This window comes from Chiloscyllium punctatum, chromosome 37, assembly GCF_047496795.1.
Source record: "Chiloscyllium punctatum isolate Juve2018m chromosome 37, sChiPun1.3, whole genome shotgun sequence".
Classification (NCBI taxonomy): Eukaryota; Metazoa; Chordata; class Chondrichthyes; order Orectolobiformes; family Hemiscylliidae; genus Chiloscyllium; species Chiloscyllium punctatum.
In genome coordinates, this window is record NC_092775.1 from 56778335 (window position 1) to 56806129 (window position 27795).

Genomic DNA, 27795 nt, shown 5'->3' on the forward strand with positions numbered 1-27795 from the left:
AGGTGTAATGGACAGCGAAGAGGGTTACCTCAGATTACAACAGGATCTGGATCAGATGGGCCAATGGGCTGAGAAGTGGCAGATGGAGTTTAATTCAGATAAATGAGAGGTGCTGCATTTTGGAAAGGCAAATCAGAGCAGGACTTATACACTTAATGGTAAGGTCCTAGGTTGTGTTGCTGAATAATGAGAGCTTGGAGTGCAGTTTCATAGCTCCTTGAAAGTGGAGTTGCAGGTAGATAGGATAATGAGGAAGACGTTTGGTATGCTTTCCTTTATTGGTCAGAGTATTGAGTACAGGAGTTGGGAGGTCATGTTGTAGCTGTACAGGACATTGGTTAGGCCACTGTTGGAATATTGCATGCAATTCTGATCTTCCTGCTATAGGAAGGATGTAGTAAAATTTGAAAGGGTTCAGAAAAGATTTACAAGGATGTTGCCAGGGTTGGAGGGTTTGAGCTACAGGGAGAGGCTGAACAGGCTGGGGCTGTTTTCCCTGGAGCGTCGGAGGCTGAGGGATGACCTTGATGAAATCGTAAGGGGCATGGACAGGATAAATAGACAAGGTCTTTTTCCACGCATTGGGGGAATCCAAAATTAGAGGGTATTGTTTTAGGGTGAGAGGGGAAAGATATAAAAGGGACCTAAGGGGCATCTTTTTCACGCAGAGGGTGGTACGTGTATGGAATAAGCTGCCAGAGGAAGTGGTGGAGGCTGGTACAATTACAGCATTTAAAAGGTATCTGGATGGGTATATGAATAGGAAGAGTTTGGAGGGATATGGGCCGGGTGCTGGCAGGTGGGACTAGATTGGGTTGCGATATCTGGTCGGCGTGGACAGGTTGGACCAAAGGGTCTGTTTCTGTGCGGTACATCTCTGTGACTGTATGACTCTAGGAGACAGAGCGAAGTCCAGCACAATCAGTCATCATAGTGAGACAAACTGAAAGTAAGGAATTCCTCTTGGGATCAAATGTGGCACCAAGGCTTCAAACTCTGGGGTTGAAACATCCACCCAGTGGGATCTGTCGATCAATCAGAGGGCAGTAGCTGCAATTGCTCAGCAGTGCCACCAGCAAGGAGCTGGTCACAACCAGTATTACAGCCATCCACGGCACAGATCATTGACGAATCCACATCAGAAGGGCAAGGATTGTAACAAGGTCAGCCTGGTAGACTTCATAGAATATGAGTTCCCTGATTGGGGCTGTTAACCTGGACCAATAGGGAGCCCTGACTGACAGATAGAAAGAGGAGTGTCAGCAGCCTAAGAATGCTGCCAGGGAGAGAGGTGGACAGTTGATCGTTCGAGATTGGGAGAACGCAATAAAAACAAAAAGAGAATTCCGCTGATTCTCCAATATTAAATTGGAAGAAATTTCTACTTATCTGGTATTGGATGTTATGTACGTGGTGTGAGAATTTTGTGATGGGGGAGGAATCAGGAGGGTGGTGAGGTGGTGTCATCAGTGTACCCAGGAAAGCTAACACTTTACACGGGAGGTTGACACTGAGATTGGGGGGTGGGGGGATAAAGGTCAATTCTCAGGGAACACCAGAGGGAACAGGATGGGAGCAGAAAGAGCAACCATTGCCAGGGACTCTGTAACTGGGAGAGAGGGGTAAGAATGGAACCTGTGGACAGCCCTGCTTGATGGTAAATGTCAATTAACAGTCAAAATGACAGGGGATTAACACTCAAACTGCTGGACTCTGAGAAATGAAAAGGAGACTGAGACTGATTGGAAAATCCTTCCAAAGAGTTAACGTGGCAGAAAGACAGTGGAGACAGAATTTCTCCCCCACCACCTCCTCCAGCGGTCATGGGAATACGTGTGTATTTTTCATTTTCTTACATCACCATCAGGCTGGTTAATACAGGGCTGGTTTCAACTGAAAACAAGATTCCATTAAAATGTCGCAGGACTGGTTAATTGGCAGTCTGCCATTAGAAACCAGGTGAAACTCTATCATGATGGACCAACCATAAGATAGCACAGTGGCTCAGTGGTAAACACAGCTGCATCACAGCACCAGGGCCCTGGGTTCGATTCCACCCTGGAGTTGGCACATTCTTCCAGTGGCTGTCTGGGGTTCCTCCCAGTAATCCAGTTTCCCCCCCCCACAGTCCAAACATATGCAGGATTGGCCATACCCTAAGTTGTCCAGTGATTGCAGGCTAGGTGGATTAGCCACGCGAAATACAGGGAAAAGGTTGTGGTTGGGATGCTCATTGGATGGACGGTGTGGATTCGATGGGCTGAATGCACACAGTAGGGATTGTACGATCCCTGAGGAACCTATCACCGAGTTAATCTGAATGCCTGTGAGATTGAAAATACATCCTGAAGCAAACTTCCTTCTCTTCACCATTTTGTTCATAGATCTACCACTAAAATCACTTGAAGTTTCTGTATTTGGGAATTTTTCCTCTGCTATATTTTACAATTGGTTGATTATCTTTACCTAGATTTTGGGGCCATTTTTCACCTTTAACGACAGTTTTCAAGTCTCACAAAGTCTGAGCCAATAGACGTTTTTCGACCTAGTGCTCTCAGGGAGTTGGGGACATGCAGTTCCCTGATAGTCAGCTCCTGGGTCTGTGAGGTTTAAAACTGAGTTCTGGGACCACTCTAGATCCTCTGACCCAGAGACTGATCTCAAACCATCTCCTGCAGCCTCTTCACTGAATCTCATTGATTACTCATTCCCCAAAATGTTGACCCTTGTCAATGTCCTCTAGTTTCCCCAGTTGCTCTCCAGATCTTCACTGTGTTTGGAATGCTGTGGGATTGGAATCCTTGTTCCCTAATTTCCGAGCCTGTCAGTGACTGAACCGAACCAGCTGCAGAAGTCCTACCTGAAAGGGTCACATCTCCATCCTGATTCATACCCCCAAGTGGGGCAAGTAGGGAGCAGCGATATATTCCAGCATCGTCTTCAGTCACCCGAGCAATGACGAGTGAGTCATTCCCAGTAATCATCGCATTCCCATTGAAATGCTTGTAACGAATCATTTCATTTCCAGCCTTCCGAATAATTCCATTCAGCGCTGCCTCGCCTACCTTTGGAAGTGGAAGGGAAAGTTTGGAGTTAGTCATTTTGCTGGGATTGTTGTCTTGTCAAAAACAGAGCTGTGTCCCCATGTCATTCTCCAGCCTGCTCTATAACCAGTCAACACGGGGAGAACCTTCTTCCAGATCCGATTCCAACCGGACAGCCCAATACCGAGCTGGTTTCCACCAGGCTCCCACAGCAGGAAGGGCCGCTGCTCCCTGCTCAGGGTCTTTTTACAGGGGAACCACTCACACCCTAACTCACACTCACATGCCCACCCCAACCCCAATCCCACACCCAACTCCCACTCCCACACCCAACCCCTCCCCAACGCCAATCACACACCCACCCCAATCCCATGCTCAACCCCACTCACACTCCCACACCCACACCCAACCCCACTCCCACTCCCACCCCCACCCCCACCCCAACCCCACTCCCACTCCCAACCCCACTCCCACTCCCACACCCAAATGCACACCCAACCCCACTCTACTCCCACTCACACACCCAAGCCCACTCTACTCCCACTCCCACACCCAACCCCACTCCCACAAGGCTAGAGACCACAAGATGTCGAGTAAATAATTGCTGTGCTTTTTATTTTGACCAGATTAAGGACATAGTGAAGCTGCTTTCTTGTACATCTTACTAGCTGTCTATAAATGAAAACCTATGAATGCTCTTCCCCTGCCAGGGAGGAAATTCTTGATGCCTCCTGGGTGATCCCATGTCCAGGAAGCATTGCCCATTAGGACAGATTCGGTGAAGCTTTCTGAACCCCAGCGGTTCCTGGGATCATTACAGAGGCCGCTCTCAGGCTGAGAACTCTGAGGCCAGCACATTGAATCTGCAGAGAGACCACCTTCAGCAACGTGTGCAGATTGAGTAAAAAATGGGTAACTGGCCGAAGGATACAGAGGACCGGGCAGGCAGGGCAAACTCTCCTGAGTCCCATATTGCTCTCCACCTGCTGTTCGGTTCTGAATGCTGTTGAGAATGAGGGTTGCTCTGAGGGCTACACCAGCCCACAATTAACAGCTGGTTGGAGTCATACCTGGCACATAGGAGGATGGTTGTGGTTGTTGGAGGTCAGTCATCACAGTTTCAGGACATCTCTGCAGGACCTCCTCAGGGTAGTGTTCCGAGGCCCAACCATCTTCAGCAATGACCTTCCCTCCATCATAGGGTCAGAAGTGAGGTTGTTCGCCGATGATTGCACTGTATACAGCACCAGTCACAACTCCTCAGATACTGAAGCAGTCCTTGCTCAAATGCAACATTTGCTGGACAATATCCTGACTTGGGCCAAAGTTTGCACCATTTGCAGGTAATGTCCACCTCCAATAAGAGACAATGTAACCAACGCCCCTTGATATTCAATGGTATTACCATCATTGAACCCCTCTATCAACATCCTGGGTGCTACCATTGACCAGAAACTCATCTGCACTCACCACATTAACACAGTGGCTACAGAGCAGGTCAGAGGCCACGAAAGCTGTGTCGAGTAACTCACCTCATGACTCTCCAAAGCCTATCCACCATCAATAAGGCACAAATCAGGAATGTGATCGAATATTTCCCACTTGCCGGGATGGGCGGAGCTCCAAAACTCAAGAACCAGGATAAAGCAGCCCGCTTGATTGGCACCAAATCCACAAGCGACTGAGAGAAAGTGAGGACTGCAGATGCTGGAGATCCGAGTCGAGAGTGTGGTGCTGGAAAAGCACAGCAGGTCAGACAGCATCCGAGGAGCAGGAAAATCGATGGTTTGGGCATAAACCCTTCATTAGGAATTGGGGGAGGGAAGAGGGCTGAGAAATAAGTGGGTGGAGGTGGGGCTGGGGGTTATGTAGCTGGAAAGGGTGATTATGATAGGTCGGTGGGGAGGGTGGAGCTGATAGGTTGGAAGGAAATGGACAGGTGGGTCAGTTCAAGAGGGCATCCATCCTCCACACCACCACTGCACAGTAGCAGTAGTGTGTGTCATCTATAAGGTGCACTGCAGAAGTTCACCAAAGATCATTAGACAGCACCTTCCAACTACTTATCTCTAGAATGACAAGGGCAGCAGATACATGGGAACACCAGCCCCTGCAGGTTCCCCTCCAAGCCATCCACTGTCCTGAGATGAAAATATATCACCGTTCCTTCACTATTGCTGGGTCAAAATCCTGGAACTCCCTCCCTCAGAAGATTGTGGGTCTACCGACAGCAGGTGGACTGCAGCGGTTCAAGAAGGCAGCTCACCCCCACTTTCTGAAGGACAACTAGGAAGGGGCGATCAGTGAATTTTAAGACAATATTATGGTGGTACTTACAGCTGCAGCTGTACATGGGGAGCAGGAAGATTGGGAATTCTCTAAGAGATGTAATTGTCAGGACATTTTCGAGGTGTCAGGATCAAGGATGTCACTGAGTGGCCCCAGATGGAGAAGAGCAGACACCGAGGGACGGTGGTGCCTGATTACAGCGGTTATAAGAGAGGTGGGGTCCTGCTGGCAGAGTTCAAAGACATAGAGGATGAAAATCAGAATTTCAAAGGTTACAATCTCAGTGCTACACGTTGGTGCCTGTAGAAATAGGATGAGAAAGCAGGAAAAATGGTGCACGAGGGGAGGGCTTTAGATTCCTGGGACATGGTGAGCAATTCTGGGGAAACTGAATCTGTGAAATTGCACCAACAGCCATGGTGGTGGGGAGGTGTGTGAGTATTACTGATGGGTTTTCAAACCAGCTCGATGGGGGAATGGGAAACGTAGTGTGGATCCAAAATAAAGGGAAGCAAAATTGGGAGTGGAATGCGGGGAATGAGTAAATGAAGACGGAAGGTTGAGGAGAGTACGACGATGTTCTTGTACAGAGGTGGTTTCACTTTAATGCAAGGAGTTTAGTGAGCAAGAGAAGTGAGCTGAGGGCATAGATAGCTACTTGAGAGTATGAGCTTATAGACACCATTAAAGTATAGTTAGAAAAAAGACCAAAATGGTCAGTGGCCAGTCTCTGTTCTGATTTAGTTTGCTGCTGGTCACTTTTTTTTGAGACTTTTGGTCAAAGCAACAGCTACATGGACGAAGGTGTTTCGTGCTGAATCTCTAAGCCATCTCTGTCTCTGATACCTTCCTGTAAGACCCTGTGTTTGATTTTACCTTTTTTGGCCAAAGGAGTGTTTCTGGGGATTGTGGCAAGTATTTGGAATGGATCCATTAAATTGGGATAATCTGTTCGGTTATCAGATGCATTACATTATTCCTTATTCTGTTCTCTTTTGCTTGTGTTTCATTCGGTAATCTTGCAAATAAATTCTGTTTTGTTTAAAACTAAGTGGCTGGGCCAGCTGCATCCTTCCTGGAATATCCACTGTGCACCTGCTTAAAACAACCAGCAAAGAAGGTCTGGGCTAGCTTCTTAAAATGTTCTGAGGGGGTCTGGCCGGGTCCATAACAAGAGTATTAGGGTTACAATTCGGGTAAGATCCCAGTTAGGACTTAGAATTCTGAAAAGTATTTTGTAAAACTGATGTTGCCTTATCAATAGGAAAGCAATTGGTTGATGAGGATTAAAAGAGAGCTTGATAGAGTAGGTGAAAAAGTTAATCAAACTGAGAGCAAAATTTTTCTATTGGGAAAGGGTGCAGTTTACTAACCGAGATGTAATGTGGCAAAGCACAGACTGGAAATTGGCGTTTGGATGGTGACAGTGTCAAAGTCGGGCAAGAAGGGGATGCAGGAGATTCAAAACAGATGTGCTCCCTCAAGGAGAAAGGGCAGTGCTCCCGGATTGTGATTCCCCCCCCCCCCCCCAAGATGGCGTCAGCAGGCCCGGGCAGAGGAAGGTGGCTTCAGCAGCTGAGGTGGTGATCGCGGTCCAGCACTGTACTCATGGCAACAACAACCAGTCACCATGGCAACAGAGGTGGCGTTGGTGGGCCCGGCACAGGATCCATGGTGGCAGTGGAGGTGGTGAGGTGGTGGTTAGGCCCAAGTTGGAGGTGCCCAGGGAGTGCCAGCAGAGGAGGGGGAGACAATGGTTGTTTTGAGACGTTACAAAAAGGAAACGTGAAGATGAATATTTTGCTTTATTTTTTAGCTTTATATTCCCTAATTTTTAAAAGGTTTTCTGTCTTTCAAAATGGGGCAACACTAAGCAGCATTTTCCACTGTATTTGTAACACCAGTGACAATAAATGCGTCTAATCTAATCTAAACCTTGTTTACATCCCACTTCCCATTCTCCACCAACAATTTACTGGCAGTGGGTCTTTGCTGGATCACCAAGCAGAGGCCTGTCCCGGCCTCTCCAACCCTACCGCCCCCACCCTTGTGCTCCAGCAAGCTTCAGGGACACCATCCTCCTTAACACTGCAACCCCACAATACTGACCCAGCCCCATCAACATGCCCACTCTCAGAACAACTCAAACCCCACATCAAACACTTTACTCTGAAGACTTTACATGGGATGTTCAAAACCCAAGGGTAAGTGGCTAAATCTGAGATTCATTGGGTGAAGCATGATGACTGTTTTGGGCAGCACGGTGGCTCAGTGGTTAGCACAGTGCCAGGGACCCGGGTTCAATTCCAGTCATGGGTGACTGTCTGTATGGAGTTTGCACAATTCCAACCCCCTCCTCCCACCCCCCATCCCGCCACCCCACCCCCACCCCACCTTCACCCTTGTCTGTGTGGGTTTCCTTCCAGAGTCTAAAGGTGTGAGGTGCTACATTTTGGAAAGGCAAATCAGATCAGGACCTATACACTTAATGGTAAGGCCTTGGCCCTGGAGAGTGTTGCTGAACAAAGAGACCTTGGAGCGCAGGTAGATAGGATAGTGAAAAAGGTATTTGGTATGTTTTCCTTTATTGGTCAGAGTATTGAGTACAGGAGTTGGGAGGTCACGTTGTGGCTGTATAGGACATTGGTTAGGCCACTGTTGGAATACTGTGTGCCATTCTGGTTTCTCTCCTATTAGAAGGATGTTATGAAACTTGAAAAGGTTCAGAAAAGATTTATCAGAATGTTTTCAGAGTTGGAGGATTTGAGGTATAGGGATAAGCTGAACAAGCTGGGGCTGTTTTCCCTGGAGCGTCAGAGGCTGAGGAGTGACCTTATCGAGGTTTACAAAATCATGAGGGGCATGGATAGGGTAAATAGGCAAAGTCTTTTCCCTGGGGTGGGGGAGTCCAGAACTAGAGGGCATAGGTTTAGGGTGAGAGGGGAAAGATATAAAAGGGAACTAAGGGGCAACTTTTTTTCACACAGAAGGTGATGCATGTATGGAATGAGCTGCCAGAGGAAGTGGTGGAGGCTGGTACAATTACAGGTTTGGAGGGATATGGGCCAAGTGCTGACAAATTAGATTAATTTAGGCTATCTGGTTGGCATGGACACGTTGGACCGAAGAGTCTGTTTCCGTGCTGTACATCTCTATGACTCTGAGTGCAGGTTTGGTCAGTTGGTCATGTTAAATTGCCCATACTGTCCAGTCATGTGTCAGCTAGGTGGATTAGCCATGCGAAATGCGGTGTCACAGGGACGGGTGGGTCTGGGTGGGATGGTCATCAGACAGTCGGAATGGACCTGATGGGCCGAAAGGCCTGCTTCCCTACTGTAGCGACTCTACATTTCCTTCTATTGTAACACAAATAGTGAGCGAGAACTGAAAATGGCTGCCATGAAACCTGGAGTGGGCAGGATAAATATTTTGTTTGTGAGGGACAGGAACTTTATTTCTGAGTGACATGAGTCTCAGTAAAGGGTAACAGCATTACACCGGCTCTGTACCCTGCAGCTGAGAGACACCTGAATGAATAAGTGCTGGATGTGAAGCTCAGGAATGAGCCTACAGTGTGAACATCAAGTCCTGGCCATAAGCAGTCTCGAGCACAGCATCATGAATCAATTCCACGAATGGCTGTGATGCACAAACAATACATTGTGACCTGGAAAGGTTCACGCACGTTTCCAAACTTGCAAGCACCATCCAAGTTCCCACAATCCATACTTCTTCAACCATAAACATTGAGAACTGCTAAAGATGGCTTGTAACTTCAGCTGGACAGACATTAATTCACACAGATGCTGATTAAAAAATGGATAGTATGTTTACAAACATGAGGCAGCGCTTACAGTGGAATGTCACTTGTCCTGGCTTTGTGTCCTCAGAAGGTCATCTTCTTGCTTTCTATCCCATTATGTTTGGGTGCAATCCCATGGTCCACAGGTAAGGCACAGTCAGCTGACCCTACAGTAGAGCCCGTCTGACTTGGATGTTTGGTTGGGTGGCCCAGAAGGTACTCATGGCTAAAGGGCCCCAGACACACCGAGAGTGCCCCACCTACAGACAGTTGTACCCTCCTTAGCTTGAAGACTCAGAGTGCTGAGTGCGCCAGGCTGAGTGAAGGCTCATGACCAGGCTCCCTCTGGTGTATTCTGAGGGGGGTTTCTGGAGGGGGCCTGTGTGTGGTTCCTCCTCAGGCTGGGTGCCTGCTGCTGTGGCCCTATCTCCTTGTGAGGATGAAGAACTTGGAGTGAGGTCAAGGTCCCTCATCCCCCTATTGTCTTTCCACTGGGGGCTGCCAGACACTTGTGTGATTGAGAGAGTGATTTAGTGAGAGAGTGTTGTGTGAGTGAGTGAGTGTGAGTGAGTAAGTGTGAGAGTGAGTGTGTGTGAGTGAGAGTGAGTGAGTGAGTGGATGGGTGAGTGAGTGAGTGAGTGAATGAGTGATTGAGTGGGTGAGTGGATGAGTGAGTGAGTGGGTAGGTGAGTGAGTGAGTGGGTAGGTGAGTGAGTGAGTGGGTAGGTGAGTGAGTAAGTAGGTAAGTGATTGAGTGAATGAGTGGGTGGGTGAGTGAGTGAGTGGGTAGGTGAGTGAGTGAGTGGGTAGGTGAGTGAGTGAGTGGATGAGTGAGTGAGTGGGTAGGTGAGTGAGTAAGTAGGTAAGTGATTGAGTGAATGAGTGGGTGGGTGGGTGAGTGAGTGGGTCTGTGAGTGAGTGGGTGGGTAGGTGAGTGAGTGAGTGGATGAGTGAGTGAGTTGGTAGGTGAGTGAGTAAGTAGGTAAGTGATTGAGTGAATGAGTGGGTGGGTGGGTGAGTGAGTGGGTCTGTGAGTGAGTGAGTGGGTAGGTGAGTGAGTGAGTGGATGAGTGAGTGAGTTGGTAGGTGATTGAGTGAATGAGTGGGTGGGTGAGTGAGTGAGTGGATGAGTGAGTGAGTGGGTAGGTGAGTGAGTGAGTGGATGAGTGAGTGAGTGGGTAGGTGAGTGAGTGAGTGGGTAGGTGAGTGAGTGAGTGGATGAGTGAGTGAGTGGGTAGGTGAGTGAGTGAGTGGGTAGGTGAGTGAGTGAGTGGGTAGGTGAGTGAGTGGGTAGGTGAGTGAGTGAGTGGATGAGTGAGTGAGTGGGTAGGTGAGTGAGTGAGTGGGTAGGTGAGTGAGTAAGTAGGTAAGTGATTGAGTGAATGAGTGGGTGGGTGAGTGAGTGAGTGGGTCTGTGAGTGAGTGAGTGGGTAGGTGAGTGAGTGAGTGGATGAGTGAGTGAGTTGGTAGGTGATTGAGTGAATGAGTGGGTCTGTGAGTGAGTGAGTGGGTAGGTGAGTGAGTGAGTGGATGAGTGAGTGAGTTGGTAAGTAATTGAGTGAATGAGTGGGTGGGTGAGTGAGTGAGTGGTTCTGTGAGTGAGTGAGTGGGTAGGTGAGTGAGTGAGTGGATGAGTGAGTGAGTGGGTAGGTGAGTGAGTAAGTAGGTAAGTGATTGAGTGAATGAGTGGGTGGGTGGGTGAGTGAGTGGGTAGGTGGGTGGGGGGGTTAGTGGGTGAGTGGGTGGGTGGGTGAGTGAGTGAATGAGTGAGTGAGTGGGTGAGTGTGAGTGGGTAGGTGGGTGGGGGGGTTAGTGAGTGAGTGGGTGAGTGGGTGGGCAGGTGATGAGTGAGTGGGTGGGTGGGTTAGTGAATGAATGAATGAGTGGGTGAGTGAGTGAATGAGTGAGTGAGTGAATGAGTGAGTGAGTGGGTGAGTGGGTGAGTGAGTGAATGAGTGAGCATGGGTAGGGTGAAGAGACAAGGTCTTTTCCCTGAGTTGGGGAGTGTCCAAAACTAGAGAACATAGGTTTATGGTGAGAGGGGCAAGGTTTCAAAGGAACCTAAGGGGCAACTTTTTCACACAGAGGGTGGTACGTGTATGGCATGAGCTGCCAGAGGAAGTGGTGGAGGCTGGTACAATCGCAACATTCAAAAGGCTTCTGGATGGGTATATGAATAGGAAGGGTTTAGAGGGAATGGGCCGGGTACTGGGAAGATTGATTGAGGATTCCTTGTTTTCATGCATGGTCTGAAGGGTCTGTTCCCATGCTGTACATTTCGATGACTCTAAGTCACCCTTTATTTAAATGTGGGGAGTCCCTGACACTGATCCAGCTCCCTCAGAGCCAGCTCTCAGAGTGAACAGAACCTCTGACACTCCTGTTTATATCTGTCAGCCAGGGCTCCCTGATTGGTCCAGGTTAACAGCCCCAATCAGGGAACTCATATTCTACAAGGTCCACCTGGCTGACCTCATTACAATCACTATGGACAACATTGTAAATATGGCACTGGGGCCAGGAAGCTCCAGCATGTCCCAGCAGCAAGACATTTGCCCTTCTGTGGGGAGAGGGGAGATATGAGGAGAGGGGAACACAGACACATGAAGAATGAGTCGAGTTTCAGAGATCAGTCTGAGAAAGCTCACCGGGGATTACAGAGAGAAACTCTCCATCAAACTCCCCAGCATAGTCACATCGAGTCAGGGAGTCAGAGAGCACACAAACAGGCCCTTCGGTCTGACCAGTCCATGCTGACCATGATCCCATACTAAATTAATGCCACCGGCCTCCTCATCCCTCCAAACCTTTCCTGATTCACATGTTTTTTAAACATTGTAACTGTACCCGCATCCACCACTTCCTCAGGAAGTTCATTCCACACATGAACCACTCTCCGTACAAAAATTTACCCAACCACTTTTTAAAATCTCTTCCTCTCACCTTAAAAGTGTGCCCCCACCTGTGAAACTCCCCCATCCTTGGAAATTAACCCAATCAAGAACCCCCCATTATCTCCAAACTTCTATCAGGCTCTCTCTCTACCTCCTGTGCTCCAGTGAAAAACACCCAGATATCCAGCCTTTCGTGATAACTCAACCCTCCCATACACGACAACATCCTGGTCAATCTCACCTGAACTCTCTCCAGCTTGATAATATCCTTCCTGTTACTGGGCGACCAGAGCTGGACACAGTATTCAAGAAGAGGCCTCACCAATGACCTGTACACCATCAACATGACATCCCAACTCCTGTGCTCGAAGGATTGAGCAATGTAGGCCAGTGTGCTAAATATGTTTTTAAACACTCTGTCCATATGTGATGCAAACTTCAATGAATGATGCACCTAAACCCCTCGGTCCCTCTGTTCTGCAAAACTACCCAAATTCCTACCATTAATTGTATAAGCCCTACCCTGGTTTGTTCTACCAAATTGCAATACCTCACATTTATCCCGATTAAACTCCTTCTGCCATTTCTCGAATCCATTTGATCAAGATCCCTTGGTAATCTTAGAAAAACCTTCCGCACTGTCCACTATGTCACCAATTTTGGCGTCATCTGCAAAACGTGCTAACCGTGCCTTCTATATTGGCATCGAAATCATTTACATAAATGATGAATAAAAGAGGACCCAGAACCGATCCCCGAGGGAACACTACTGGTCCCAGGCCTCCAGTCCGAAAGCAACCCTCTGCTGTCACTCTCTGTCTCCTGTCATTAACCCAATTAGGTAACCAACCGGCAAGCTCACACTGAATCCCATGTGACCTAACTTGATTAACAGTCAGCTAAGTGCTAGGACACGTCAGACCATACTGTCTATAATCTTAAAAATCACACAGCATCAGGTTTTAACTTTATACGCCCCAGTCCAACACCGGCATCTCCAAATCATGTCTACAATCTTGGCAGTGTTCCCGTGTCTGATTCACTCAGAATCGCAATGATTCGCTTTTATGTTTCGATTCTCCAAAAGTCAGTTTTGATTTCCTGTAGGGGCCATTTCCTGTTTGTGGTCTCTGGCCGGAGAACAGACACCTTTCCTGCCTACAGTCAGTCAGAAAACGAACCCAATTCGATTGAATTGTTTCCATGCGTGGTCAGTCAGAATCACAGGGGTGATATACTGTGGGGACACAACCCCCATGACCATGGGACGATTCCCCCATTACACTGAGAAGCCCCATAATCCTGTCACTTCCTCAACTCAATTCCGAGACCCTCATTCAACCAATCCCATCACATGATGATGGAGTGACACTCCCCCATCACCGTCACTCCGCCATCACCGTCACTCCCCCATCATCACTGTTGCTCCCCTATCACCGTCACTCCCCCATCACCGTCACTCCCCCATCACCGTCACTCCCCCCTCACTACCACTCCCCCATCACCGTCACTCCCCCCTCACCGTCACTCCCCCATCACCGTCACTCCCCCCTCACCGTCACTCCCCCATCACCGTCACTCCCCAATCACCGTCATTCCCCCATCACCGTCATTCCCCCATCACCGTCACTCCCCCATCACCGTCACTCCCCCATCACCGTCACTCCCCCATCACCGTCACTCCCCCCTCACCGTCACTCCCCCATCACCGTCACTCCCCCATCACCGTCACTACCCCATCACTATCACTCCCCCATCACTATCACTCCCCCATCACCGTCACTCCCCCATCACTATCACTCCCCCATCACCGTCACTCCCCCATCACCGTCACTCCCCCATCACCATCACTCCCCCATCACTATCACTCCCCCATCACCATCACTCCCCCATCACTATCACTCCCCCATCACCGTCACTCCCCCATCACCGTCACTCCCCCATCACCATCACTCCCCCATCACTATCACTCCCCCATCACCGTCACTCCCCCATCACTGTCACTCCCCCATCACTGTCACTCCCCCATCACCGTCACTCCCCCATCACTGTCACTCCCCCAACACTGTCACTCCCCCAACACTGTCACTCCCCCAACACTGTCACTCCCCCATCACCGTCACTCCCCCATCACCGTCACTCCCCAATCACCGTCACTCCCCAATCACCGTCACTCCCCAATCACCGTCACTCCCCCATCACCGTCACTCCCCCATCAACGTCACTCCCCCATCATTACCGTCACTCCCCATCACTGTCACTCCCCCATCACTGTCACTCCCCCATCACCGTCACTCCCCCATCACTGTCACTCCCCACTCACCGTCACTCCCCCATCACCGTCACTCCCCCATCACTATCACTCCCCCATCACCGTCACTCCCCCATCACTGTCACTCCACCGTCACTCCCCCATCACCGTCACTCAACCATCACCGTCACTCCCCCATCACCGTCGCTCCCCATCACTATCACTCCCCCATCACTGACACTCCCCCATCACCGTCACTCCCCCATCACCGTCACTCCCCCCTCACTATCACTCCCCCATCACAGTCACTCCCCCTCACTATCACTCCCCCATCACCGTCACTGCCCCATCACCGTCACTCTCCAATCACCGTCACTCCCCAATCACCGTCACTCCCCCATCACCGTCACTCCCCCATCACCGTCACTCCCCCATCCTCACCGTCACTCCCCATCACTGTCACTCCCCCATCACTGTCACTCCCCCATCACCACCGTCACTCCCCCATCACTGTCACTCCCCCATCACTGTCACTCCCCCATCACTGTCACTCCCCCCTCACTATCACTCCCCCATCACCGTCACTCCCCCCTCACTATCACTCCCCCATCACCGTCACTCCCCCATCACTGTCACTCCCCCATCACCGTCACTCCCCCATCACTGTCACTCCCCCATCACTGTCACTCCCCATCACTGTCACTCCCCCATCATCACCGTCACTCCCCCATCACCGTCACTCCCCAATCACTGTTACTCCCCCATCACCGTCACTCCCCCATCACCGTCACTGCCCCATCACCGTCACTCCCCAATCACCGTCACTCCCCCATCACCGTCACTCCCCCATCACTGTCACTCCCCAATCACCGTCACTCCCCCATCACTGTCACTGCCCCATCACCGTCACTCCCCAATCACCGTCACTCCCCAATCACCGTCACTCCCCCATCACCGTCACTCCCCCATCACTGTCACTCCCCCATCACCGTCACTCCCCCATCATCACCGTCACTCCCCCATCACTGTCACTCCCCCATCACTGTCACTCCCCCATCACCACCGTTACTCCCCCATCACTGTCACTCCCCCATCACCGTCACTCCCCAATCACTGTTACTCCCCCATCACCGTCACTCCCCCATCACCGTCACTGCCCCATCACCGTCACTCCCCCATCACCGTCACTCCCCCATCACCGTCACTCCCCCATCACTGTCACTCCCCCATCACCGTCACTCCCCCATCACCGTCACTCCCCCATCACTGTCACTCCCCCATCACCACCGTTACTCCCCCATCACTGTCACTCCCCCCTCACTATCACTCCCCCATCACCGTCACTCCCCCCTCACTATCACTCCCCCATCACCGTCACTCCCCCATCACTGTCACTCCCCCATCACCGTCACTCCCCCATCACTGTCACTCCCCCATCACTGTCACTCCCCCATCACCGTCACTCCCCCATCACTGTCACTCCCCATCACTGTCACTCCCCCATCATCACCGTCACTCCCCCATCACCGTCACTCCCCAATCACTGTTACTCCCCCATCACTGTCACTCCCCCATCACCGTCACTGCCCCATCACCGTCACTCCCCAATCACCGTCACTCCCCCATCACCGTCACTCCCCCATCACTGTCACTCCCCAATCACCGTCACTCCCCCATCACCGTCACTGCCCCATCACCGTCACTCCCCAATCACCGTCACTCCCCACTCACCGTCACTCCCCCATCACCGTCACTCCCCCATCACCGTCACTGCCCCATCACCGTCACTCCCCAATCACCGTCACTCCCCCATCACCGTCACTCCCCCATCACTGTCACTCCCCAATCACCGTCACTCCCCCATCACCGTCACTGCCCCATCACCGTCACTCCCCAATCACCGTCACTCCCCACTCACCGTCACTCCCACATCACCGTCACTCCCCCATCACTGTCACTCCCCCATCACCGTCACTCCCCCATCATCACCGTCACTCCCCCATCACTGTCACTCCCCCATCACTGTCACTCCCCCATCACCACCGTTACTCCCCCATCACTGTCACTCCCCCATCACTGTCACTCCCCCATCACCACCGTTACTCCCCCATCACTGTCACTCCCCCATCACCGTCACTCCCCAATCACTGTTACTCCCCCATCACCGTCACTCTCCCATCACCGTCACTGCCCCATCACCGTCCCTCCCCAATCACCGTAACTCCCCCCTCACCGTCACTCCCCCATCACTGTCACTCCCCAATCACCGTCACTCCCCCATCACCGTCACTGCCCCATCACCGTCACTCCCCCATCACCGTCACTCCCCCCTCACTACCACTCCCCCATCACCGTCACTCCCCCATCACCGTCACTCCCCCATCACCGTCACTCCCCCCTCACCGTCACTCCCCCATCACCGTCACTCCCCAATCACCGTCATTCCCCCATCACCGTCATTCCCCCATCACCGTCACTCCCCCCTCACCGTCACTCCCCCATCACTGTTACTCCCCCATCACCGTCACTCCCCCATCACCGTCACTGCCCCATCACCGTCACTCCCCCATCACCGTCACTCCCCCATCACCGTCACTCCCCCATCACTGTTACTCCCCAATCACCGTCACTCCCCCATCACCGTCACTGCCCCATCACCGTCACTCCCCCATCACCGTCACTCCCCCATCACCGTCACTCCCCCATCACCGTCACTCCCCCATCACTGTCACTCCCCCATCATCACCGTCACTCCCTCATCACTGTCACTCCCCATTATCACTGTCATTGTCTTGACGAAATGGTTGGCACTGATTTTTAATGTTACTTTGTGCCCCAATTTATTCGTGTGCCCTCACCCACCTTATACCAGCTGACAGCCCGGTAGCTCTGCATCACCTGCCTCCTCGCTGTGCAGGGTAATGTTGCTGTCTGTGTGCACCGGACACTTACTGAGGGCAGTTCACCGGTTCCCACTGGTCTGAGATACAGCAGGAAGACCACCAGCCACTGGTGAATGAGCTCTAGTGAGAAGGGAGAACAAACACAAGTTAATTCCAGTGTTACCCCAGCCAAGTTCATTCTCTTAGTCCTTCACGACACTGACAAGCAGCCACACGTACAAACCTCAGGCCACCGATACGGCCTCAGAGACTTCCTGTGTCACATCAGAGGACATCTCCATCTGGGCTGAAATCCAGGAGCAAACAGCCCCCCATGATGTGGGATTATGGGCTGGCATTTAGACCATGTGTCGCATCGCAACACATTGAGGTCCCCCTATGCTGTTGGATAGTACTGTGACCCTCTCTGCATGGGCACTGCTGTCTGCTAACCACTGAGTCACTGCGCTGCCCTCAAATGGTTTGTCATATAGGGAGGGATTATGTCGACTGGGGCTGTACTCACTGGGATGTAGAAAAAATGAGAGGGGGAATCTCATTGGAAGATATAAAACTCTAACAACATGGCTGGACAGACTGGATGCAGAGAGGATGCTTCCCCTGACCGAGGAATCTAGAACCATCTGACAGAGTCTCAGTGTACGGGGTAGGCCAGTTTGAACAGAAATGAGGTGACATTTCTTCACTCAGAGCATGGTCATCCTGTGAAATTCTCATGCACAGAAGGCTTGTGGAAACCCAGTTACTGAATATATTTAAGAAAAAATTAGATAGATTTCCAGCTAGTAAAGGAGAGAGAGAGAGAGAATGAGACAGAGACAGAGACCATGGCTTTGAGATAGAGGATCTCACGTTGACTGGCCAAACAGCTCCAAATGGACTGAATGGTCTCCCTATTTTTGCTCTTTTTTTTATGTTTCTAGAAGCACTTTGGCCAAGCAACAGTTCAATTTAGGAGAAAGTGAGGACTGCAGATGCTGGAGATCAGAGCTTAAAAATGTGTTGCTGGAAAAGCGCAGCAGGTCAGGCAGAACCCAAGGAGCAGGAGAATCGACGTTTCGGGTATAATCCCTTCTTCAGGAATCTTCAGGAATCTTCAGGAATCTTCAGGATTCCTGAAGGGCTTATACCCGAAACATTGCGTCTCCTGTTCCTTTGATGCTGCCTGACCTGCTGCGCTTTTCCAGAAACACATTTTTAAGAACAGCTCAATTTAGCAAAACTAAAATTATTCCCAGATTGTCAGAATCTTGGGTCTGGAGCTGAATTCACTTCCCACACAGCTATTGATGTGACAGTCTCTTTCTGGATCAGTTATTGCTTGTTGAAGTCTCTTTTTCTGGTGACTGTGATGTAGATTTAGACTTTTGCCTTCAGAACTCTCCACTCACAGTAATGAGGCCTTCCAGTGGAACTGCAACTCACAGACATCCATGGCAGCAGTCTCAGAGAAAAAGCAAGGGGGGGGGGGGGGGAGGGGGGGGGGGGCGTGGGGGGGGGTAAAAGCTGCTACTCCTGCAGAAAGTTCTCTGGGTCCATGTATTCAAAACTATTTTATTTTGTAGGCATATCCCTGACCAAGAATCCAAGCAGTCCTTGATTACAAAACACCCAAGAGTGTCCAACATTAGATGTGATTCCATGATTGGACAGTATACACTGAATAATCCCGAGTGTGTGACGAGTTTATGCTGACAGCCAGTTTACGATTGTCAGTGACAACGTGGCACATGTGTTTGTACTGGAGGCTAAACATTTTAATTCACACAGCCCTGCACTTTGTACACAGAAAGAAGCGTGTACACCGACTGCCTGTGTTTCAGCTCAACAAAATGGGTGACATTCCTTCACCTGCTTGCTTCTCAAGGAAGTGCCTTGACCAATCACAACTGTCTTGCCTGGTTTAAATTTTAAACGAAGCTTGACAGTTAAGTGAAGTCCCACGAGTGAATTTAAACAGAAGTGCTAAATTATCGGTATTCTGCATGGCAACACATCTACCAATCAGAATACACTTTCCAACAAATCAGAACCCTTCTCATCACACATTATAAATGTTAGTTTTCTCCTCAACTTGATATTTCTTAGAATTTGTCCTGCTGATTTACAAGGAGAAAAGTTTGGATAAAATGTGTCCTGTACGGCCAAATGAAACCTTGTGAGATACTGAATTCCTTCAGCTGTCCATTGATGAACTAATTGCATTATGGAAAGAGCAAGAATCATTAAAATAATAGTTTCCCAGAGAACCTATTAATGCACCTATCTCCAAAATCTTTATAGATTGTTGGGTCCTTGTGAATACTGAGCATTACCAACCAGGACCAACTAGAGATAGAATTTCCAATGGAATTAACCTCTTCCAGATCTTTGACAACTGAAGGAAAATCTCACACTGGAAAAGGCTGCGTTAGAAACAGAGATTTGGGGGATAAAAAGCGCAGAAAAATCTCAGGAGTGAATGGCCAATTTTACTCCAGATTATCGAAACGCATCAATTTCATGAGGTACAAGCAGTCCAAATAATCACACAACAAACCAACATAAGGAATATTGATGCTAACAGTAACTGAAAAAGATGTGGAGCAAAAGGACACACAGACAAAGGCAAAGCCATGTCACGTTTTCAAGAAAGTGGGTCATTTGCAAAAAGCAAGAAATAATCGTTAAATGACAGAAATGGTACTCATTATATCCACAAATAACTTAATACTTTGAATTGAACACCATCAGAAAAAGAAAACGCCGGACTCCCAGGACAGTATAACCTTCCGTTAGAACATGTATCTTTCGACAATGCAAAATGTCTGCCAGGGCAGTCAACAAACATCACTCCGGTCTGATCAAAAAAAAGCAGGTCTCACTGATACATGTTGAAACTTAATGAGCAATTTCCAACATCTCACCGACTGACCGACACGATGTGCCAGCTGGGAGAAGAGGTTGCAAGTATTTTAAGAACTCTTGCTGAAACCACTGAGAAATATTAACCAAGTGATATCAGCGACAATGGTATCCAACAACGCCTTCGATTTCCCAAGAGGACATCATTGATTTCAGAGGATTGGAAAGTCTCTTCATTTCTCCTCCACCCACAGGATAATCTACAGATTCCGTGTTAATGAAGAAAACAAGGAACGTTCATTAACGGAAAGGCAATGGAACAGACTGAGAGGCATTCATCCAGATCACCCTCCAGGGAGGTGGGAAATGAGTGGCCTGCCCAACACTAGTCCTCCACCACAGAAGAAAGTAAAGATACCCCAGACTTGAGGGTAGTCCAATGTCAACATTCATATGCCTTCCCAGCAAGAGATGTATCGGAAATAAAAGTTCTGCCTGTCTCTCTGTCAATGTTTAACATTCTCCCTCAGAACATAGAAACCTAGGAGGAAGAGTAGGCCATTCGAACCTTTGAACCTGCTGCACCATTCAATATGGTCATTGGTTGATCGTCCACATTAAGCCTCTGCCCCCACTTTCTCCTCATACACTTTTAACGCCTTTAGTAAAACAGAAAGCAGAGCTCCTTATCCAGATCAGTGTGAGTTTATAAAGTCAGAGACTGTGGGAAAGCAGTGATAACAGCAAGTGTGATACAATGCTTTCAGCAATCGCATTTTACCAGCTATGATTGAAAGGCAAGGGCAGACTCGATGGGCTAAATGGCCTAATTTCTACTCCTAGGTCTTACAGTCTTCTGGATAATAGGTAAAAAAAACGAGGAAGAGCTGTAGTATAAAGCTGTCAGACGGAAAGGGTTAAATCTAAAGCAGATGTGTTTAGCAAAGCAGTCACTAAATTTATCTTTGGTTTCGCCAATGTAGAGGAGACTGCACTGTGAGCAGTGAGCACAGCAAACGAGAGGGCAACTAAAATGGAGTTTCACCTGGAGGGGCACTTGAGGGATGGAGAGAGGGGAGGAGGTATTGAGTAGCTGTTACACCTCCTACAATTACATGAGGAGCAGTTGTGGGATGGGGGCTCCGACATTGAGTGTGATGGAAGAGTGGACCAGAGGGAATAGTCCCTGTGGAATATTGCCAAGGCAGGGGAGGAAAGGCTGCTGTTGGTGCATGCAATGGAAATGGCATAGCTTGGTCCTTTGAGTGGAGGCTGGTGGGGTAGAAAGAAGAACCCCATCATTATTCTGGGGGGGGGGGGAGACAAAGGGGTGAGGGCAGGAGTGCGGGAAATGGGTCAGGCATGGCTGAGGACCCCATCAACCATAGGAGTGAGGAGTTCCGGGCTGAGGAAAGAGTTGGAGACAATCCAATAGTAGTTTGCATTTTTGGAACAGATGTGATAGAGTTGGAACCCTAAATGGGAGAATGGGATGGAGTCCTTGCAGGAAGCAGGGTGTGAGCAGATATAGTCCAGGTAACTGTGGGAGTTGGTGGGTTTGAAGTGGATGTTGGTGGACAGCCTATCCCCAGAAATGGAAAGGAGTCAGGAAGGAAGAGTTAGAGATGGATCAAGTGAAGGTGAGAGAGGGATGGAAATTGGAAGCAAAACTAATGTATTTTTCCAATTGTGAAGGAGAGCAGGAAGCAGCATCGTCGATGGATTTGAGATAGTTTTGGGAGAGGGTCGAAATGTATTGAGGGAAAGGGAGTTTAGATCCAGAAACAAAATCACAATTGAACACTTTGGAAATCTGACAACATGAAGGCCCAGAAATTTCAGTGGCTAGGAATCAGCTCCTCAGCATAGGCAGGGAGCAGCCAGCTACATGGGAAATGAGATTGAAACTTCTGAGGGGGAATCCATTCCAGGTCTACAAAAATCCCCTGAATATCAGAGAATTCAAAGCATTCCGACGCAGTTCAGTTTACTAGTTTTGTAAGGTAGATGAGGAAATGACATATCTGCTCTGTCTCGTGAGTAACAATTAAACTGTATCCCCGACTTAGAACTAACGCCCTCAATTCCACGTCCCCCAGCCCACCAACCCATTTAATCCCCTCCACCCAGCCATAAGTGACACTGTCTCCAAGGGATGAGATTCCACCCCCCCCCCCCCCCATCCCAAACCCCCGGTGCCCCTCCCTCTGTTGACTGTTCCCGGATTAATCTCTGCTGTATTTTTCCACCGGATTTTCCGGTGTGCTCACAGATCACACCCTGATCAAAATTTCTGGGCCAAATGCTTTTTGAAGCAACGAGATGGAAGGGTTTAAGTACCTTGCCGCCCGGGGTAGCAGAGTTGTTTGACATTACAGGAACAACTGTAATAAATATCATCAATAAATAACCATAATAAATATCATCTCCAATGTTGTACCGTGAGCTTAATGTGAAAACGGAGTACATTCTTCTAAATATTGAAGAGTCCAAGGGTGCAACATTAGCAAACAATAGATGAAAGTAAACTGCTCAACAAATTTTGGAGCCTTCAGTATTTTTGCCCTTGACAAGTTGGTGGTGAATCAGCTTCCTGAGCCCCTGCTTTTTGTCTGGGGTATGTACACTCCACGGTGCTATAATCTCAACAGAAAGATAACACTTCATCTCCAGAGGGGTTTGGGGTGGTCCCTGCTTCCGATACAGCCATGGGCACATGCATCTGCGGCAGGAGGACGATGTCGAAGCCGACAAAACAGGAACAGGAGCAGGCCATTCTGCCGAGGGAAGATGGCATGTGGTAATCAGCAGGAGGTTTCCTTGTTTAGGTTGAACCTGAAGCCACGAGACTCCATGATGCCTGGAGTCAGTGGGGAGGACTCCCAGGGCAACTGACTGATACCACTGTGCCACCACCTCTGCTGGGTCTGTCCTGCCAAAGGGACAGGACATAGGACAGTGATGGTGGTGTCTGGGACTGTGTAAAATATGATTCCCTGTGTATAACTACATAAAAACATATAGCATATCTCTTTATCCCTTGGCTAATTGTGCATCAGTAACAGCCCACACTGTTACCACCTGCTATTTTCCAGCCAGACCCACCCACAACTATTTCCAAACAAAGCAGTCCGTTGTTTCAATTCACACCTACCCAGGCAATGGTGAAGATACGTTGTGTATCAAAAGTGAGAGGGGCAAAGTTTAGGGGAGATATACGGGGAAAGTTCTTTGCGCAGAGGTTGGTATAAGTGGGCATGATAGCGTCATTTAAGATGTATCTAGACAGATACATGAATGGGCAGGGAGCAGAGGGATACAGACTCTTGGAAAATAGGTGACAGGTTTAGATAGAGGTTATGGATCAGCACAGACTTGGAGGGTCAAAGGGCTTGTTCTATGCTTAATTTTCTATATTCTTTGTTCTTTGTATTACCATGCTAAATGGGACTGACTTTGAATCTATTTAGCAATTCAAGATTTGGCATCTATCTAATAACCTAGAGATTGAGAATTTGGTGTGTTACTTAGTTTATGAGCTCAATCTGAAAAATAATAAGCTAACACCAGTCAGGATCGTGAAACCACTGGTGTTTCAAAGCGTCCATCAAGCCTCAGTCAGCACAGGAAGATCCCAGCTACAATAACAACGATCCTTCATCGGTAAAGCCAAACTCACGCGACATTAATTACCGTGTCTGGCAAGTGGCTCCTCCAAAGACTGTTAAAAACCTGGGATGGGCTAATACCCTGAGCTGTTACACTACCCTACCCCGGGGAATATTGGTATTAAGCCCCAGAATCAGGTCACTCACCAGCCTCTCTCCACTTCATGTCTGTCCTTCTCAATTTGTGAAACTTGCCGTCACAATCTCAGCTTGGACTGATTGCTGCCGTTACAGCTCTCACAACCACATCACAGCCCCTGACAGCAGGGAGGCTACATTTGCTCCTGAATGTGGGTGTGACTAAAAAGGCCAATATTTACTGGCCAAGCCACATATAGGCAGGAAACTCATTGCGGTTGGAGCCCTCCTTCGTTTTTGTGGACTGCAAATGTCGACAAGAGGAAGTCAGAGTCTGTGTCCTGAAACAGTTGACGTAGAAATCGTAGCATGAGGCCATTCAGCCCATCTCAGCTCCTTGAGTGATCCACACAGTCTCCTTCCCCTATCAAAAGGCAAATATGATTCATGACTTAACCAATTCCTTTCCAAAAGCTTAAACATTAAATCTGTTTATAGCCTCCAGAAAATTCTGCAGGAATGGTGTATAAACAAAGGCACATTTCTTTCCCTGAGAGCATAGGACTGATCCTTTGGAACTGGACACTGTCTCTCCTCAGTCACTCTTTGAAAGAGGTTTCTAAAATCGCCACTGAACCTCTTCTGTTCCAGGGCCTAGTCCCAGTTCCTTCAGCCAACCTAATCCCTCATCCCTCCCTCTTTGTTCTGAATCATTCAGAGTGTGGCAAGTTCAGCTTTCCCTCACTGTCGTTGGGATTGGTACCTATCTGTTTGAGCATGACTGGGTATTATGAGTGACGAGTGACATGGAGGTCACAGCTGGTCACGCCAGCAGGTTTCCCTCCCTTGAAGGATGTCAGTGATCCAGATGGGATTTCTAGAAATCCAGTGGTTTCACGATCCTGACTGGTGTTAGCTTATTATTTTTCAGATTGAGCTCATAAACTGAACTCATTTCTTAGCAGCTCTGGTGAGATTTGAACCCATCACTTCCAAAGATTAATCCAGGCTGCTGGATTAGGAATTCATTAACACAAACCAGCATTCTGCACCTTTCTAAAGCCTTCGCATCGTTCCTAACTTGTGGATATAGCTGCTAGACTGGGTCTACAGCAGGTGGTGAGGGAACCAACAAGAGGGAAAAACATACTTGACCCCATCCTTACTGACTGCAGATGCATCTGTCCTAGAGCCATAGAGTCATAGAGATGTACAGCATGGAAACAGACCCTTCAGTCTAACCCGTCCATGCTGACCAGATATCCCAACCCAATCTAGTCCCACCTGCCAGCACCCGGCCCATATCCCTCCAAACCCTTCCTATTCATATACCCATCCAAATCCCTTTTAAATGTTGCAATTGTACCAGCCTCCACCACACCCTCTGGCAGCTCATTCCATACACGTACCACACTCTGCGTGAAAACGTTGCCCTTTAAGTCTCTTTTATATCTTTCCCCTCTCACCCTAAACCTATGCCCTCTCGTTCTGGACTCCCCCACCCCAGGGAAAAAAAGTTTGTCTATTTATCCTATCGATGCCCCTCAATTTTGTAAACCTCCATAAGGTCACCCCTCAGCCTCCGATGCTCCAGGGAAATCAGCCCCAGCCTGTTCAGCCTCTCCCTGTAGCTCAGATCCTCCAATCCTGGCAACATCCTTGTAAACATTTTCTGAACCCTTTCAAGTTTCACAACATCTTTCCGATAGGAAGGAGACCAGAATTGCACACAATATTCCAACAGTGGCCTAACCAATGTCCTGTACAGCTGCATTATGACCTCCCAACTCCTGTACTCAATACTCTGACCAATAAAGGAAAGCATACCAAACGCCACCTTCACTATCCTATCTACCTGTGACTCCACTTTCAAGGAGCTATGAACCTGCACTCCAAGGTCTCTTTGTTCAGCAACACTCCCTAGGACATTACCATTAAGTGTATAAGTCCTGCTAAGATTTGCTTTCCCAAAATGCAGCACCTCACATTTATCTGAATTAAATTCCATCTGCCACTTCTCAGCCCATTGGCCCATCTGATCAAGATCCCATTGTAATCTGAGGTAACCCTCTTCGCTGTCCACTGCACCTCCAATTTTGGTGTCATCTGCAAACTTACTAACTATACCTCTTATGCTCACATCCAAATCATTTATATAAATGATGAAAAGTAGTGGACCCAGCACTGATCCTGTGACACTCCACTGGTCACAGGCCTCCAGTCTGAAAAACACCCCTCCACCACCACCCTCTGTCTTCTACCTTTGAGCCAGTTCTGTGTCCAAATGGCTAGTTCTCCCTGTATTTCATGAGATCTAACTTGCTAATCAGTCTCCCATGGGGAATCTTGTCGAACGCCTTACTGAAGTCCACATAGATCACATCCACTGCTCTGCCCTCATCAATCTTCTTTGTTACTTCTTCAAAAATCTCAGTCAAGTTTGTGAGACATGATTTCCTACGCACAAAGCCATGTTGACTATCCCTAATCAGTCCTTGCCTTTCCAAATACATGTACATCCTGTCCCTCAGGATTCCCTCCAACAACTTGCCCACTGCCGAGGTCAGGCTCACCGGTCTATATTCCCTGGCTTGTCCTTACCACCCTTCTTAAACAGCGGCACCACGTTTGCCAATCTCCAGTCTTCCAGCACCTCACCTGTGACTATCGATGATACAAATATCTCAGCAAGAGGCCCAGCAATCACTTCTCTAGCTTCCCACAGAGTTCTAGGGTACACCTGATCAGGTCCTGGGGATTTATCCACCTTTACCCATTTCAAGACATCCAGCACTTCCTCCTCTGTAATCTGGACATTTTGCAAGATGTCACCATCTATTTCCCTACAGTCTATATCTTCCATATCCTTTTCCACAGTAAATACTGATGCAAAATATTCATTTAATATCTCCCCCATTTTCTGCGGCTCCACACAAAGGCCGCCTTGCTGATCTTTGAGGGGTCCTATTCTCTCCCTAGTTACCCTTTTGTCCTTAATATATTTGTAAAGACCCTTTGGATTCTCCTTAATTATATTTGCCAAAGCTATCTCATGACCCCTTTTCCATGACAGTATCGTTAAGAGTGACTATCACATAGTCCTTGTGGAGATGCAGTCCGCTTTCACACTGACAATACCTTCCATTGTGTTGTGTGGCACTATTACTAGCTGCTGGAGAAATTACTGAGGGATAGGATCTATTCCCATTTGGAAGAAAATGGGCTTATCAGTGATAGGCAACATGGTTTTGTGCAGGGAAGGTCATGTCTTACAAACTTAATAGAATTCTTTGAGGAAGTGACAAAGTTGATTGATGAGGGAAGGGCTGTAGATGTCATATACATGGACTTCAGTAAGGCATTTGATAAGGTTCCCCTTGGTAGGCTGATGAAGAAGGTGAAGTTGCATGGGATCTGGGGTGTACTAGCTAGATGGATAGAGAACTGGCTGGGCAACAGGAGACAGAGAATAGTAGTGGAAGGGAATTTCTCAAAATGGAGACCTGTGACCAGTGGTGTTCCACAGGGATCCATGCTGGGACTACTGTTATTTGTGGTATGCATGAATGATTTGGAGGATGGTATAGGTGGTATGGTTAGCAAGTTTGTAGATGACACTAAGATTGATGGAGTAGCAGATAGTGAAGGGGACTGTCAGAGAATGCAGCAGAATATAGATAGATTGGAGAGTTGGGAGGAGAAATGGCAGATGGAGTTCAATTTGGGCAAATGTGAGGTGATGTATTTTGGAAGATCTGATTCAAGAGGGAACTAAATGGGAAAGCCCTGGGGAAAATTGATGCAGAGAGATCTGAATGTTCAGGTCCATTGTACCCTGAAGGTGGCAATGCTGATCAGTAGAGTGGTCAAGAAGGCATAAGGCATGTTTTCCCTCATCGGACGGGGTATTGAGTACAAGAGTTGGCAGATCATTTTACAGTTGTATAAGAACTACATCACCTAGCCACAAAATGACATGACACTCTCTCACTAGTATTCTCACATACAGATGAGGAAGGACA

General features: G+C 48.7%; 1 protein-coding gene across 1 annotated transcript in view; it reads right to left on the reverse strand.

Annotated features, from left to right (window-relative positions):
* LOC140463197 (uncharacterized) overlaps positions 1-23923 on the reverse strand; it is a 45410-nt gene extending 21487 nt beyond the window's left edge. Inside the window, exons 1-3 of the mRNA XM_072556989.1 lie at positions 23843-23923; positions 17143-17303; positions 2861-3065 (exon numbers count right to left, since the gene is read on the reverse strand). Of these exons, the coding sequence (XP_072413090.1) occupies positions 2861-3065; positions 17143-17303; positions 23843-23861 (385 nt within the window). The 5' untranslated portion in view covers positions 23862-23923. The remainder of the gene's footprint in view (positions 1-2860; positions 3066-17142; positions 17304-23842) is intronic.
* Between the last annotated feature and the right edge of the window lie 3872 nt (positions 23924-27795).